The sequence below is a fragment of the Ammodytes marinus genome (genome assembly GCF_949987685.1).
Source record: "Ammodytes marinus genome assembly, chromosome: 16".
NCBI classification, from domain to species: domain Eukaryota; kingdom Metazoa; phylum Chordata; class Actinopteri; order Uranoscopiformes; family Ammodytidae; genus Ammodytes; species Ammodytes marinus.
Window position 1 is genome coordinate 13359764 of NC_137220.1, and position 13858 is coordinate 13373621.

Here is a 13858-nt window from a genome sequence, read left to right on the forward strand (position 1 = left end):
GGTGGCTCTGGATGTTTCTACTCCAGACTCAGTCCACTGCTTCCGCAGGTCCCCCAAGGTCTGGAATCGGCCCTTCTCCACAATCCTCCTCAGGGTCCGGTCACCTCTTCTGGTTGTGCAGCGTTTTCTGCCACACTTTTTCCTTCCCAGAGACTTCCCACTGAGGTGCCTTGATACAGCACTCTGGGAACAGCCTATTCGCTCAGAAATTTCTTTGTGTGTCTTACCCTCTTGCTTGAGGGTGTCAATGATGGCCTTCTGGACAGCAGTCAGGTTGGCAGTCTTACCCATGATTGCGGTTTTGATTAATGAACCAGGCTGGGAGTTTTTAAAAGCCTCAGGAATCTTTTGCAGGTGTTTAGAGTTAATTAGTTGATTCAGATGATTAGGTTAAGAGCTTGTTTAGAGTACCTTTTCATGATATGCTAATTTTTTGAGATAGGAATTTGGGGTTTTCATGAGCTGTATGCCAAAATCATCAGTATTAAAACAACAAAAGACCTGAAATATTTCAGTTGGTGTGCAATGAATCTAAAATATATGAAAGTTCAATTATTATCATTACATTATGGAAAATAATCAACTTTATCACAATATGCTAATTATATGAGAAGGACCTGTATATTAACCAATGTATTTTAGTGACGTTCATCATTAAGATTACTGTCTGGGCCAAGTTCCACATCAGAATACTTACATTTTTAAATTGAGGTTGTGATCTGTAGATTCAGCTACATTTTTAGTCTGTATAAAATGGATTTACTATATGCTTTCAAAAGGCGACAAGAGTGTCGGATGTAACTACACAAATCTTGTTATTACAGGTTATGACTATGTAGGATATATACATATGGATATATATTAACCTGTTTCAAAATGTATTGACATGAAATGAGTATATGTTGTAACAGGACAAAAGGCTTTACACTACTGACAAAACATTTACACTGCCTATTTACTCTATGCCAGCTGTTAAGCAAGTGGTATTCTAAACTAATTACTGGGTGGCATTTAGTATTCATTGTTAGTAATAAAGATGTATATCACAATAAAATACTAGTTGTGAACTTAAACCCAAGTTTCTGATATAGATTTTATGGAAATATTTGAATAATATTAGCACCAAGTATTGTCCTGTTAAAAAGCCCAGCTGAGGTAAGCAACTAGTCAGTTATTTAAGAATATCACAATGTTAGGTTTTAGTAATTTGAATCATCAAATTTTCATTGCCAGATGGTGAGTTTCAATGTTGCCTGATTAAGACATCTGATCATACGGTGTTTCATGAGTGGAGGTGGCAAGTTAACTAAAGTGCACTTATTCAAGTACTTCAGTTACATTTTAAGTTACTTGTGCCCACTGAAAAAGGGAGAAGGTGTTTAACTGCAGGAGTTGCTTCAATGTTCTTTCATACACTGCTGAGTGGCAGAAACGGTAGCCTATACAGTTGCATCTCATATTAGAATATGTGGAAAAGCTAATTTATTCTAGATTCATTAAGTGAAATATCTCACGCACTTTTTGTTTTCATTTAGCAGATTAGGGCTTACAGCTCATGAAAATTAAAAATGTCAACCTTCTGAACCGTATGTTTATTCTTTCACCCAATACTTGAACTGGGATATAATTTTACATATAATATTGCATTAATGCTGCATATTATAGAGACGATCACAGTTATTATCACTGCTGATGTGCTATGCAGATGACATAACCCAGAGTCTGAAGGAAGAGTGGATAGGCACACAATCCAAATTGCCTGAACTCAAGTGTCAACTTTGTACTGTCAGTGATGATTGTGGGTTCCGTGTCATCTGCTGGTGTTGGTCCTCTGTTTTATCCGGTTTAATCAAGTCCAAAGTCAACACAGCCTTCTACCAGGAGATTTTAGAGCACTTCATACTTCCGTCTGTTGCCAAGCTTTATTGAAATGCTTATTTACTTTTCCAGCAACACCTCAGCAGAGCCACTCTGATCGCCTCCATGCCATGTCACATTTATGAAATATTTCATGCAAAATAAGATCCTAGAGCAAGTGTTGAGTAGATGAATGAAAATTATTTCTAGAAAGTCGACATTTCTGTAATCTTGTAAATAAATTATACGTTTTTGATTTGATTGGCCTTATGGAATATTCTAATATTTTGAGATACTATTCGTTTATTCCGTGCACCAATGGACATATTACTCTCTCGCGAGATTCAAAGTCAGATGGCTATGCGAGAGTAACCCATGTAAATCCCGCGAGACTGGGTGGTCCTGCTCGGCCAGTTCCTGTCCGTGTGTTGTGTTTACATCTTGCTAGCTACAAGCTGCTATGGAAAGCCTGGATGTTGAGACTCTTGCACCATGAGTTTGAAAATGTCCCAAACAACACATTTTCAAAGACAGGAGAAGCAAACCTCGGACCACTGCTGTGTGCCATTTTGTAAGGCATCATCTAAATGTAATGGTGTGCTAAGTTTCTTTGGCTTTCCAACTGAAAACACACTGAGAAGACAGTGGCTAGCAAACATACGCCGTGGTGATTACTTCATATCTTCCCACAGTAAGGTCTGTAGCAGACACTTTACTTCTGATCAACTCGTTGACCCAACAACTCCTGAGGGTCGACGCAGGCTTATTAAAGGTGCTGTACCGTTCCGATTTCAGTGGCATGACTACAGTCATACAGTTGAAACACCGCTAAAAGTAGGGCTGTTTATTGAAAGAGGAGCATCTCTAGAAGAGGTAGACCACAAAGATGTCCACAATGATCACACCTACTGTGCAATGGACATATCCACATCAGCTGAGTTTGATGTAAAGCCTTCTAACGTCGATACCAGGTAAAATAAGTATCTGATTTAAAAAAAAGTTTAATGACATTAAAGGTGGATTCAGCAGTTCTGGAGAATGCTTGAAATCAGTGAAAATGTCCTCACGATCTGCTGCCTAACCGCAGCCTATTGTGTACAGGGCGCGCTGGTAAAAAACAGCCTACGGGCATGTTGCTTGTAGGGCCCCCAAACATACCAGTATACAGAACCTAGGCTGTCTACTAACACCAGATTTAGTTTCAGCCAAACAGAGTGCAGATAGGTTGCGGATCGTGTGGAGATCACTAACGTTGAAAAAAAAATCGCTGACTCCACCTTTAATAATCTATTATTTGTGATGGCATGATCAGTGCATTACATAAGTGGAAAAAACTCATATATTCATATAATTTACAAAACTCAACAGGGCGCTTTTAAACCCCGAACACGAACACTGCTCCAGCACGGCCGGTCTGGCAGCGGAGGATCTGCGTGCGGAGTCTCAGAAGAAGAAGTGGGAAATTGAGGACATGGCCGTCAACAACAAGTTCGGCGTGGGACGATTTGCTGCGTCCAATGACGACATCAAGTATTACACAAGGTGAGATAAAATGCCATTGCTTCAGCTGTATGAATTGGTATTACAAAGTCAATACTATAAATTACTATATAATACTAAGCTATTAAACTACAATAGCCAAGCCTACTATCTGAAATATATGCTACTGACTGGATTATACCGTGCTTATTGATCTATTGCATAAATGAAGGATTCATGTGCAAAAACATAATTTTAAGAATGGTGTTTGCGAAGATGTCTATTAAGGGAATAAGGGAAAACAATGTTCATAGTAAATCAGAATATGGTTTATGACCAACAAAAACAAATATTTATATTATTATAAAAAGGTCAATTAGTGCTTTTATATTTCACTGTAGGCTATTGATACACATCATAACTGACATTATCATATCTGCAATACACCTCACTTATTTACATGTCTCCTGCAGGTTTTCCTCTTACGCTCACCTCATGGCCTTTTGGAGACATATAGAGCCAGTAATAAACAAGATGGCGCACATGAAGAGGACACTGACTAATAGTGTCCCTCACACCGGCATTGCAACGGTACGTATCTTGAATAAATCTGTGGATAATTAATCGTTTTGGTTTGTTATATAACACATTTATTCTGTTTGGGTTCTGCTTGTTCTTTTCAGTATCTTAAGCTGTATTATTCAGCTGTATTATTAATGTGCTTGGCAATTTATCTCTTATTGTTAATTATTTGAACATTAACTTTTATTTTCATAACACGTTTACATACATTTGAACGAGTTATGTTTGCAATGTTCTGTCTGTAATAAGAAGATAATCACAATGTTGAATTATATGGCTGTTAAAGTTGAATATGTCTCATGCATGCATTTAGAATATTTGATATTTTAACATTTACTTTTATTTTTAACACATTTACATAAATGTTATGTTTGTGATGTTATGTCTGTAATAAGAAGATACTTGCATCTAAAAGGTCCTTTCCATTCACAGCCGATGCAACCCATTGATGAATTCTTCCTCTTCATGACCTTTCTCTCGTTGGGTCAGATGCAGAAAGACTTGACCAGCAGGTTTCAAATCCAGCATTCTGCCGAGAGCAGCATCATCAAAACGTGGGCTAACATCCTGTACTGTGTTCTCGGAGCTGTGAGCATCTGGATGTCTGAGGAAGCGGTTAGGGCTACACTACCAGATGTTTTTCAGGAATATTCGGATACACAAGTGGTGCTGGACTACACCGAAATGCACTGCCAACCGTCAGATTCTGAGGTGTCCCTTGAACCCCTCAGCAACTTTAAAGGCCTGATAGGTTTGGCTCCCCACGGGGCAGTTACCTTTGTGTCGGCTCTATACAAGGGCTCTATCCAAGACCTAGAAGTACTGAGGAAATCTGGCATTACATCTCTCCTCCAACCAACAATGGCCGTCATGGTGACCAGACGGGACCCTGTGAAGGACTGTTTGCCCTGTAAGGTGTACTCACCAGACCTTCTGTTAGGGGACACGGGGACGCCGTCTGTCACCAACCTGAGGGTTCACGTGGACAAACTCCTTCAAAGGGTGAAGGAGCACAAGATATTCAACACAGTAATCCCCTATTCCCTCACCGGAAGCATCGAGAAACTCTACACAGTCACCTGCCTGCTGGTTAACTACCAGAATGGGCTCCAAGTCTAAGCCTGGGACCATGGGGAAGGACAATTTCATCAAAGTTAAATATTTATATATTTTTTTATAAAATAGTTTAATGTCATGGCATCCTACTGTTATCACCGTTGGGTATGTTCTCTTTATCGTACACATTTTGGGCTGTATGTACGTAGGCCTACATGTGCCTGAAAGTTGGAGTCAGTGATTCTTGAGAACTTGTAGCTTGTTGTCAAAATAACTGGTCAAAATGCATACAAGTGCACACACACTTATTCAAAAAATTAAAATGAAGTGTAAATGCACAGCCCAGGCTCTGTAAACAAAGGGGACCCTCCATAGCTAGCAACATACCCTTTTGCACTCAAAACGGATGGTAACAGGTTACAGTTAGTGAGGAGATGTTCACTAGACTGTAAAAACGAAAAGGTTTTGAAAACAAGCATTATCCAAAAACGCTGACTCCCTTTTTAACATGCAGTACTGTGTAACTAGTGACTACTGCTGACTACAGAAAAGTACTATATTTATCATATGATGGAAACACTATAAGTAATTACTTGACTAATTCTACTTAATTTTTCTTCTAATGACTGAATGTTACTGGTGTGTGTTTGAGTTCAGATTGTTAATGCCTGTATCGGCAGCTTCTCTCGGCTTTATGGAGCTTTAAAGTGAGCTTGAGATCCTTGTTTATGTCCGTCTGCAGTTCTGCTAATTGGGTTCACTCTCACCATTTTCATAATGTTGTTTTCAGCCACAGCAGGAAGCCAATTAAATAAATAAAAATAATACAAAAAAAAATGCTGTGCTAGGCTCCAAACAACAGACATGTTTATAGCTGGGGAACAAGTGGTGCATTTAGCAGCTAAATAAATTAAACAAACTACAGGCTATAATTTCACAATTTTACCCTAAAAGGTGTTGACATGTCAATGTTTGAAGCTCTGATACGTTTTCATAATAAAACCCAGGTTTAGTTTCATATTTCCATCAATATTATATTGATATGTTACTCAGGTCTAAGTGTGAGTGCTCATTGTTAAGACTCCGTTTTAACCATTTCAAATGCTGGGATCAACAGATGCAGTTTCATATTACATATTAAAGCTACTTAAAATGTGTTATGTCATTGTTTATTGATGAACAGGTTATGTTATCGGTGCATTGGTTGTAGTGGTTAGTGGTTTTTCTTGGTGCTTGTTGTAGCCTAATGTAACCGACATCGCCCCCTGGTGGGGAAAGCAGTTTATGGCGTGTGTTTGGCCCTGACTAAAAAACGAAACCGAAAGAAAAATTATATCTACACAGCTCAGATTGTCGATAGGAGGTAAGTTCACGGCTGCTTCTTGATAAAATATTTATAATGCTATGTAGGCCTATAGCCTATACAACGACAGTGTGAGTGTCCTATGATATTTTTCACTTATCGTGAGTCTTGTTTAAATAGCCTTAGACATATTTCAAGTTATTCTGAAGATTGTAAGAGGGCATAGGGCGGGTTGTCATGCAGCTGAAAGCACGGTCTACACTCATATTATCTGTAGAAAAATGTAGTTTAACAGTGTTTTCCCATGTTGACAGCGAATCAGTCTTTGTCAAGTCATTTCTTGATAAATACATTTATTACACTGACTGCCTGACAGCATGAACATGCTTTAATATTTTTGTGAATTATTACAGATTTTACTTTCACTTGCCATGTCGTTCGATGAGGTGAGACGTCATTTCGCTTCTTCCTGTTGTCACGTTGTTGTTTTTCTTTCTTTAGTTATAAATAAGAATTGATGTAGGCTAGTTTTCCCTAGTTTTCCCTAATTATTGTAATTATTATAATTCAGTGAAACCTTTTGTTTTTATTGCATATGCCTAATTGTAATATTACTTCTACTAACGTCTTCTTGAGTAAAAGCTTCGCTGCATGATATTAAAGCTATTGTGCTTTAATAACTTTTTCACATTTAAATGAATTACGGTTACATTCAAGCCATTGCCAAATGAGTTGACATAAAGTTGATAAAGCTTATGAGCTCCACAATACTTTAGTTTCTCAGTATGGCAGCGTTAACAAACTGGTATCGTCCTCTGACACAAGAAGCGCCCAAGAAGGGTTTCAGTTGTTGATTCTACTGCTGAGAAAAAAAAACCTGGATACAGTATACAGCAGAAGGTATAAAATACATGCGCGATCACTGAAGGCTTACCTCATGTAGATGTGCCGTGCCGACAGTGTTTTTGTAAAAATTCTCATGGGGGGCAACAGAAGTTACACACTATAGCTTTAACACTGTTGAAAATGTTATGTGATTAAGTGTTTTTTTTTTAACCATTTTCGTGCATAATAATTATGTTCCCTATTATTTGCTTGAGGAATTCTCTCTGGTGATGGAAGGCTCAAATGAGAACACTTTGGAGGGAATCAAGGGTTTGATCAAAAACTACAAGGTAACTATGGTTTAGTCATGTATCTTATTGGACGTATATAGATTATCCTTTATTTATTAAACCTGCAGGCAAATCAGGTGTTTGCACAATTGATTGTTTCTATACAAAGAGCAGGCCAAACAACAATAATAATGATAAGATGATGAAAACTAAGGTCCAAAGTTAAATTAAAATGTTTTATTTATAATTATTTCAGCGCACACGTAAAGAGATATTCACTGGTTTCGACAGAAAGTTGTTTTGTCAAAAAAACATTATCCAGAATCTCTGACTCCACCTTTAAGCTGTTTTGTGGACACTGTCTTTTGAAACTTATTTTTTTCCTGCACCAGCCACAGTATAATACAGTATATAATATTGCCCTTCTCATGTCACAGAAAAGACATGAACAGCTTCTGGTTGAGCAGAAGGAGCTCTCTGCCAGCACAGAGGTACGACAGAAACTTGCCAAAGACTTCAAGCAGCGAACGGACAAACTGAACAAGAGTCTGAAAAAGGACCAGCTCTCTCACGAGGAGCAGATAGCAAAGGAGAAGGTTTGAATCTTTATTTAAAGCCCCCCCCCCCCTCTTTGGTTGTTTTAAATAATCAAAAAACGGAAATATGGCAGGGTTGAAGGATAAAAAGGTATTATGAATAAAAATGGAATAAAGTGCTACATTATACATGAAAAGCCCTGTCATAAGAGTAAATCAATGAGTAAACTAGAATACCTTAATATCGCAGATTAAACTGGAGCAGATGAAGCAGGAAGAGGCCGAGCTGATGAAGGAGCTCCAGAGGATGGAGGCGGAGCTTAAAGAGGAAAAGGCCACCAGCAACAATCTGAAGCAGCAAACTGACGTAGGTTTATCTCTCGCTCAGCACGCTGCCCGTCTGCAGCCGACATGTGACATGTGCAGTGAACGTGCGCCCTTTCTAAAATTAGATACTTCGATTTTTATGAGAGTATGAACAAATAAAAACAAACGGAACAATACAGCCAGTCAAAGTTACATCAATCGAACAAACATTCAATCCACTTATTCCATCCATCAATCGCTTCAGCAGGAAGGTCAGTCTTTCTATATCCTGGATTTCCATAATGATTTCGAGCCAACTGTTTTTTTTTATAGAAGGAGTATCTTTCTGTAACCATTTACGAGTAATGTCTTCTTTGGTAAGTCTGGTTGTATTTTTAAGAGGTTGAACGTGCACCTTCTGTTACTCAGGTGTTCAGTGCTGTACCAGAGAGGAAGGTCGTCTTCACCGGGCTGACAGGAAAACCCTCCGAAACACCAACGTTTGAAATGGAACCGCACGTAGTTTACCCGATGGAGGGGGGCACGGCTCTGATCACGTTTGAGGAGGCTGTGGGTAAGTTGGTTTTATTCCCCTCTGTTTGTCTGGGCTAAATGCTTCTTACTATTTAAATTCAGCTAAATGAATTGTTTGACAGCCCTAGTTTTTTTATTATGTTGATGAGGATATTTGGTGTTGATCTTGTCATCAGTTGCCAAGAAGATCCTGGACATGGCGAAGCATCAGGTGGATCTGGGAGGAGAGTGCAACATCACCGTGGAGACCAGACCAGTGCAGCTGATGGTGCCCAAGGTGGTGGAGGTACGAACATTTATTTGATTTATTTCACCTTTATTTATACAGGCAAGTCATGAACAACAAGTCCTAATTGATAATGAGGCCAAATGAGCCCCAATCCTTGAGCCCGATCACTATTGGTAAAGGTAATAGTGAAGGTGCACTAAGTTACTTTGGATGTGTCAGAGGAGTGAACGTTATCAAAGTTATATTCTCATAACTGACTAAACAACTTTCCTCACAAGAAAATTGGATCCCTGGAACACTGTTTAAATTCGGTTTGGTGGTTGTTGTTTACAGCAGCAGGGCCCACAGTTGTGTTTAAAAACATATTCAAGATTCAAGATGCTTTATTTTTTTCATTGTACATGTTTCAGAACAACGATAATCTGTTTACAGTTATACCCCGCCAAGAGACATAGAGTGACAGTAACCAAACATGGGAGACAGGAGGGATACACTGAAGAGTCGTCAAGCGTGCACTGCGCCCCTTAAAAGTAGGAAAGGATAAAGAGAACACCAGGGAAAGACAGGTTAAACGGGCAACCGTGGCTCAGGTGGTTAAGCGGGTTGGCCAATGATCCAAGGGTTGGCGGTTCGATCCCCGCTCTGCCACCAGTGTCATGGTTGTTGTGTCCTGGGGCAAGACACTTCACCCGCCTCGTGTGAATGTGTATGACTGCTGTATGTTTGAGGCGCTGAATGGCAGCCACGCTTCCGTCAGTCTGCCCCAGGGCAGCTGTGGCTACTATGGTAGTTTACCACTACTTGTGTGTGTATTTGTGTTCCGTGTATCTATCTCGTCAAGACATAACGGGAGTCTTCAGGTGCCAGGTGGAATAGCGAGTCCATGGAGACAACCTCGAGGCCCAGCCACAGATAGAGTTCACGGGAGAGTAGGTGATGGGAGGGGTGGGGGTAGAGCGTCTATCTGCATAAACATCCCGGAGAGAGAAGAGATAACACCTCCAAGGTCGGTGTGGGGAGCCGAATCGAGAGATAGTGAATTTGTTTTGAGATTGAGACTAGGCGCTGGAATGTGTAGCCTGTCTTAGAGTCACTGGTGTTCCTAGTAATCCAAATAGCCGAAATCCAGTGGCCTTTTCAAGCGCCTACGGTCTGCCCATGCCCCCCCTGATCGCATCCACTTTTCGAATAAGTCCGGGAATCACTTCCAGCTTGCGATTCACCTCGCTTAATACTTGAGTCTGTGCATTGACAGCCCGGCACAAGCCCTCAATGACGGGCAGCTTTTCAATGGCCTGATGTGCTGCCATCGCCTTTTTAACGTTGCGGTAGAACAGGAATCCGCCAACTCCAAACAGCAGGAACCCTGTTACCATAAGCCCAATACATATTATAGTCTTACATTTGATTCCAGGTGCTTTAAAATTATTTTGTTTTTATTTATGATTTTTTATGATGAATTATCAATACTAAGAAAATACATGTCGAGAAAATAAATATGTTTTGTAAACTCAGCAAACTCAGCAAATGTAAACAAAAGCGCCTCCCCTGAAATGGCATAGTGCATCTTTAATATGCATATCAGTATTAAATTAATTGTGCCCGTCTGTCCTACAGATAAACTCCCAGGTTTGTCCTCAGCGCATACTGATCTCTAACCTGCCAGAGATGGACAGAGAGTCTCTGCTCGACAAACTCGAGATTCACTTCTCAAAGACCAGGCATGGAGGTGGGGAGGTGGAGGGGCGCGAGATGCTTTCCGACTCCGGGCATGTGGTCCTCACTTTTAAGGAGAATAACAGTAAGCAGCCGCTGTTCTGAATATTTAACATTGATTATAATGGAACAAAGTTACAGATGTATGATATTCATTTGATTCAGAACATTGAGGACTGCAGTTTATCTAAAAGTTTAAGCTACGTTGCAGTCTACAGTTTACAATGTTCTGTTCCTGTAAGACTTAAAGGTACAGTGTGTAATATCGGTGTATTTTGGCGCCATATAATGGTGAGATTCTAGATTGCTACGCTCCATCTCTACCCTTTCACTTTCGTATAGTTAAAAGGTCAAGAAGCTAGTCACTAGGTAAGGCATCCTCCACCGCTGCTAAGTCTTTCCACAATTTTAAGTGATGAGGTGAAGATGTATTTCGCTATTTAATAGTACTTCTTCGTCTTAACAATATGTGCATTTCCCCAGGACTACCACTATATATAAAAATGCGTAAGGTCGTTAAGTCTGTTCTGTGTTACTGTAGAAACATTGCAGTGCAACATGGCGGTGTGCCCTGCTTCTATGTAGGTATTAAAGGCTAACTCTAAGGTAATAAAAAAAACGACAACTTTGATTTTCAAGCGATTAAACAATTAAGACATACATACTTATGAATACCATTACTATAAAGTCTGTTCTATGGAATGCAGACACACTCTACACACTGTACCTTTTACAGACAAAATATTTATGCAAAACGTCACAGGAAATACTATTAGTATAAGTTAAAGGCAATGCACCTGAGAGGGATCAACTACACTTATTATACTGTGTACAGGGTTAGACTCTGTTGTGCTCTTAATAACACCTGATACAACTTTTTACATCAGTTGCCAAAGGTTTGACTGATACAGAGAGCCATGAAGTGAAGCTATTGTCAAAGAAGTCAGACAAAGTGAGGGTGACTCCTTTCATCAATGGAAAGATCTCAAACTTAAAGGTAAGAAGAACAAGACATACTATATGAGAATTTGTTAAGAGGCCAGGGTGCGCAGGGCAGTTTTTTTTAATTAGGATTTTCCAACAGTGTAAAGTGAATCCAGATAAATGTCCATTGCATGACATAAAGCCATCACAACTTGATAAATATGAGCATTTAACAGTAAGATCATCTGAACAATCCAAACCTCCAAACCAAACATGAATAAAAACACTTGCATAGCCAAACCTATTCAGTAAAATGTTGTGCTAATACACAGCCTAGGCTCTGTAAACTGGTATTTAAACAAAGGGTATGTAAACTATTCTCACCCTAGCTAGCAAAATGCGGGTTTACAGAGCCTAGGCTGTGTATATAAACACCTGTTTTTTTTGTATCGCACACACAGTAGAGAGAGGTAGCAGATTGTGAGGAGATATTCACTGATTTTGAACAAGCATCTCCAGTATCGGATACTCCACCTTTAACCCCAAACGAATATTATCCTCGGCCTACCCATTTAATTTTTTTTCTTTTTATGTTTAGTTTTGCATACTTTTAGTTTTTGCTCTCTATAACCACCTTTTTCTATATACTTGTTATTATTTTTAGACCAATAAAAAAATATCTGTCCGCCTGTCTCCCTCTTCAGACCGACATGTGTGTGTGTCGTCGGACGGTGCTGGTGACGGGGATCCCTGCCGTCATGGAGACGGAGACCCTGCAGGATATGTTGGAAATCCACTTCCAGAAAAGCAGCCACGGCGGAGGAGAGATTGAAGCCATTCTCTACAACCCGCTGGGTCAGAACACCTCGGCCCTGTTTAAGGGTGCTGAGGAGTAGCCTTTTTGGATTCATCACTGCTGCTAAAAAAAATGCCCGGTTTAGGAAATGAATGTGCCATATTAAAATAAAACATGTTTCCTGCGTTCCAAATCGCATACTCTTTCTTTTTGACTATTCTACATATTACAGCTGATCATAAAAAAGCATGTAGTTAGCATGCAGTAGTATGCATACAATTGGGACATTCTTTTTATTAGTAAATGTGTGGATGTGGCGGAACTTGTGGGTAAGAATCGCCAAAAAGGCATGCTGTGTTCAAACTCTAAAAATCCCGACCGGATGTAGTAGGACATCCGGGGTATATTTGAGCATTCTGCATCTGACCACATGTATTAGTAAAACCTACATTTTCTATCATACTTAATAGTAGCTAAGTATGGGTATTGGAACGCAGTAGTAGTATTTTATCCTTTAACCCAGTGGTTCTCAATTATTTTCTGTCATGCCCCCCCTAGGGGACAGAATTTTTTTCGCGCCCCCCCTAAATTGAAATACTATTGAGAACCTGCTAATATTTATTTATTTATCTGTACAAAACCACTGTATGAGTTTCTGGCACGAGCATTCTGCATACAATCACCTTATTATCAAATTAGATAACAAATTAGCTGAGATAACTTCTGCAAAAAAATTAAAAGTTCAGTTTATTAGCTCAATTTGTAACATTTAAACAAGACTGCTCAGTCTGTGTGAATCTCAGGACAGAGAAACAAGAGCAAATGATTCACTGAGGTGAACATTTTTAAACTATAAACATAGTTAAGGTGGTGTTTTTTTATTATAATAGGCCAATAGGCCTTCTGTGATGCGATAACCAATAATTAATTAATGTTATTGTTAGTCTACTTGCTTGATTTCTTTTTAAATAGCCTACAGAGACACATGTGGACATTTATTTACTGGAAATCGCGGCCTTTCGCGCGGATATGACCATACACAAGCACACATCGCCTTGCTAGCAAAAGTAATTTGTATTTTCTTCTGCTTGTAAAACTCCAACTCTTATTACATGCAAATGTATATAACCTTCTTGGGCACATTATTATCACTTATTCCATTTGTTGCTTAATGCAAATAAATTGATGAAATGACAAGTTTTTTTTTTTAACATTTTAGAGTAAAATTACTATTTTACTAACTGTGTTTTGTATGTGAACTAACAAACAACATCTCTTGATTTACCTTAACATTTAAAAAAAGAAAGAATTTGCCCTCAAAAACTCATGTTCACTTTGGCACCTTGAGGTCCAATAAATAACCATGTTGTACAATAGTGTGGCTGTATATTTCTACTTTTTTTCTGACAGTGAATATAATGGGAA

The 13858-nt window shown here is 39.2% G+C and overlaps 2 protein-coding genes across 3 annotated transcripts; both read left to right on the forward strand.

Moving 5' to 3' along the window:
- Window positions 1–2295: 2295 nt before the first annotated feature.
- On the forward strand, window positions 2296–6040 carry LOC307263339 (uncharacterized protein). Of its 2 annotated transcripts, none has more exons than XM_080044473.1 (4): window positions 2296–2428; window positions 3226–3399; window positions 3810–3927; window positions 4351–6040. In XM_080044473.1, exons 1-4 carry the CDS (start codon window positions 2331–2333, stop codon window positions 5035–5037), a joined length of 1077 nt encoding a protein of 358 aa, XP_079900599.1. In that variant the 5' UTR covers window positions 2296–2330; the 3' UTR covers window positions 5038–6040. The 2 variants fall into 2 exon arrangements, with proteins under 2 accessions (XP_079900599.1, XP_079900598.1); XM_080044472.1 differs by having other exon boundaries at window positions 2339–2828.
- A 252-nt stretch (window positions 6041–6292) lies between these two features.
- On the forward strand, window positions 6293–13809 carry ifi35 (interferon-induced protein 35). Its single transcript, XM_080044285.1, has 10 exons — window positions 6293–6337; window positions 6691–6723; window positions 7378–7452; window positions 7830–7988; window positions 8179–8295; window positions 8664–8808; window positions 8945–9054; window positions 10615–10798; window positions 11601–11710; window positions 12342–13809. The coding sequence occupies exons 2-10, from the start codon at window positions 6709–6711 to the stop codon at window positions 12531–12533; spliced, it is 1107 nt and encodes a 368-aa protein (XP_079900411.1). The 5' UTR covers window positions 6293–6337; window positions 6691–6708; the 3' UTR covers window positions 12534–13809.
- The last annotated feature ends 49 nt before the right edge of the window (window positions 13810–13858 follow it).